Below are 1,769 nucleotides of genomic sequence, written 5' to 3'. Positions count from 1 at the left end.
TATACGAATTTGCAGAGGCTAAATACTTTCTAGCCAAGGAATAACATTCCCCTCTTTCTCATTCAAAACATATCTCCAAAACTATTTAATCATATATCCTAGTTCAAATCGCAAACCTGTATTGCAGAAATGATCGATTCGAGGACAGCAGTTTTCATCAGTGCCAAAACACACACATATACATAGAGAGAGAGAGAAAGAGAACGATAGTTCTAGTTTCAACTATTCTTTACTATAAGGCTACTAAACGGGAATAATGGCAATCTCACAAACGTACAAATAATTGCCCAGGCTCCGGAAGAAAAGAAACTTGGCCTCCATGCCCTCTGGCGGCGTGACCGAGAAGCTGTAAGATGCGTCAAGTGCCGTTTCAGAAGTCGTGGCGATCTTGAGATTTTCGGAATATACAGAGGAATTTCCGAAGAAGACCTCAGGCAGTACTGTACTAGACCATGACTGCACTCGGACAACACTGATGGCCATTGGTTCAGGCAGTTCGATTTTCAGTGCATGGCCACCGTAAATGACAGTACAGTAAGCCCCTTGGAACTTTTGACAGTAGTAGCCATCGATGGCAGAGGAAGGAATGTGGGAACTAATATAGTGAGTGGAAGTTGCAGTGGTCAAATGGGAGATGTCACGATAGGCCCACGAGGAGTAGCATGAGGCGAAGGTGTTGGCCTCGGAGGCATCGTCATAGCCTGGCCAACTCTGGGACACCAGAGCCTTGTGCAGGCTACACACATTGTCTGTAGAGCAAAGATTAGTAGGACTGAGAAGGCAAGAGGGACTGGAGATCAAAATCGTGGATGTTATTAATTGATATTGTATCTGCACTTAACAATGAAATTAATATTGCTGATAGATCCAGTCTATAATTAAGGGCTATTGTCAAATATAAAAAGACAATGGGAGATGAAGGAAAAATGTGGATGGAGGAACTTTTGCAGAGAGCAGTAATTGCAGAAAGAAGGTTGATCAGTTTGGATATAGGAAAGACAAAGGGATGATAATTGCATTTGTGATTGTAAGACAACTTCATGAAAAGATCTAGGAAGGGAGCTTGAGAATGTGTTATGCTTTTGTGTTATAGCACGTTTCAAGGGAGTAAGTATATTGATTTTAGAGCTGAAGAGTTCTTGAGAGATTAACTGATGTAGTGAAGGATGTTTACAGAGAGTCCAGAATTGCAGTGGGCAGGTCATGTGGAGACACAAAAGAGTTTGGCATCGAAGTTGGTTTATATCTCTACTTGAAATGTCCGATATGCAGATGATCTGATGCGGCTGGTATGCAACAGAGGACAGCAGAGTGGCATGAGTGTTTAGAAAGGAGAACTTTGAGGGTATATGAAATGGAGGCCGAGACGAGTGTCAGTAACACTGGAGGGAGGGAGCAGATCATGATGGGAATTATTTATGGAAGGCAGATTCAATCTTGAGACGATGATGGGGCGCACAAGTGGAATGAAGATGCATGTGGTCAGCAGTGTACTATCTAAAATAGAAATGCTGTTGTAGGTGAATAATCTACACAGCAGTTACAAGGCTTGTACTGTGTATGTTGAAGTGACTTGGGCACTGTGTAGTGAAGAGAAGCAACTAAAGAAGGGAGAGGAGATACTGCTATGGTGGCTGAAAGGAATGTCATGAGACAGAAAGAGTGAGAACATTAGAGTACAGGCTGGAATGGCGTTGATTGTGGAGACCATGGGAGATATGCATTTGAGAAATAGAAACTGTTAAAGATCTAAATGAGAGATGAGGTGA

At 42.4% G+C, this 1,769-nt stretch overlaps 1 protein-coding gene across 1 annotated transcript in view; it reads right to left on the bottom strand.

Moving 5' to 3' along the window:
- Nucleotides 1–243: 243 nt before the first annotated feature.
- Nucleotides 244–1,769, bottom strand: part of LOC147471596 (uncharacterized) — a 2,409-nt gene continuing 883 nt past the window's right edge. Inside the window, exon 3 of the mRNA XM_086538237.1 lies at nucleotides 244–749. Coding sequence (XP_086394363.1) covers nucleotides 244–749 — 506 coding nt within the window. The remainder of the gene's footprint in view (nucleotides 750–1,769) is intronic.

This window comes from Penaeus japonicus, unplaced genomic scaffold, assembly GCF_977035675.1.
Source record: "Penaeus japonicus unplaced genomic scaffold, GWHDUDI00000001_assembly GWHDUDI00000007, whole genome shotgun sequence".
Taxonomy (NCBI): Eukaryota; Metazoa; Arthropoda; class Malacostraca; order Decapoda; family Penaeidae; genus Penaeus; species Penaeus japonicus.
This window is presented reverse-complemented; position numbering and strand designations above follow the sequence as displayed.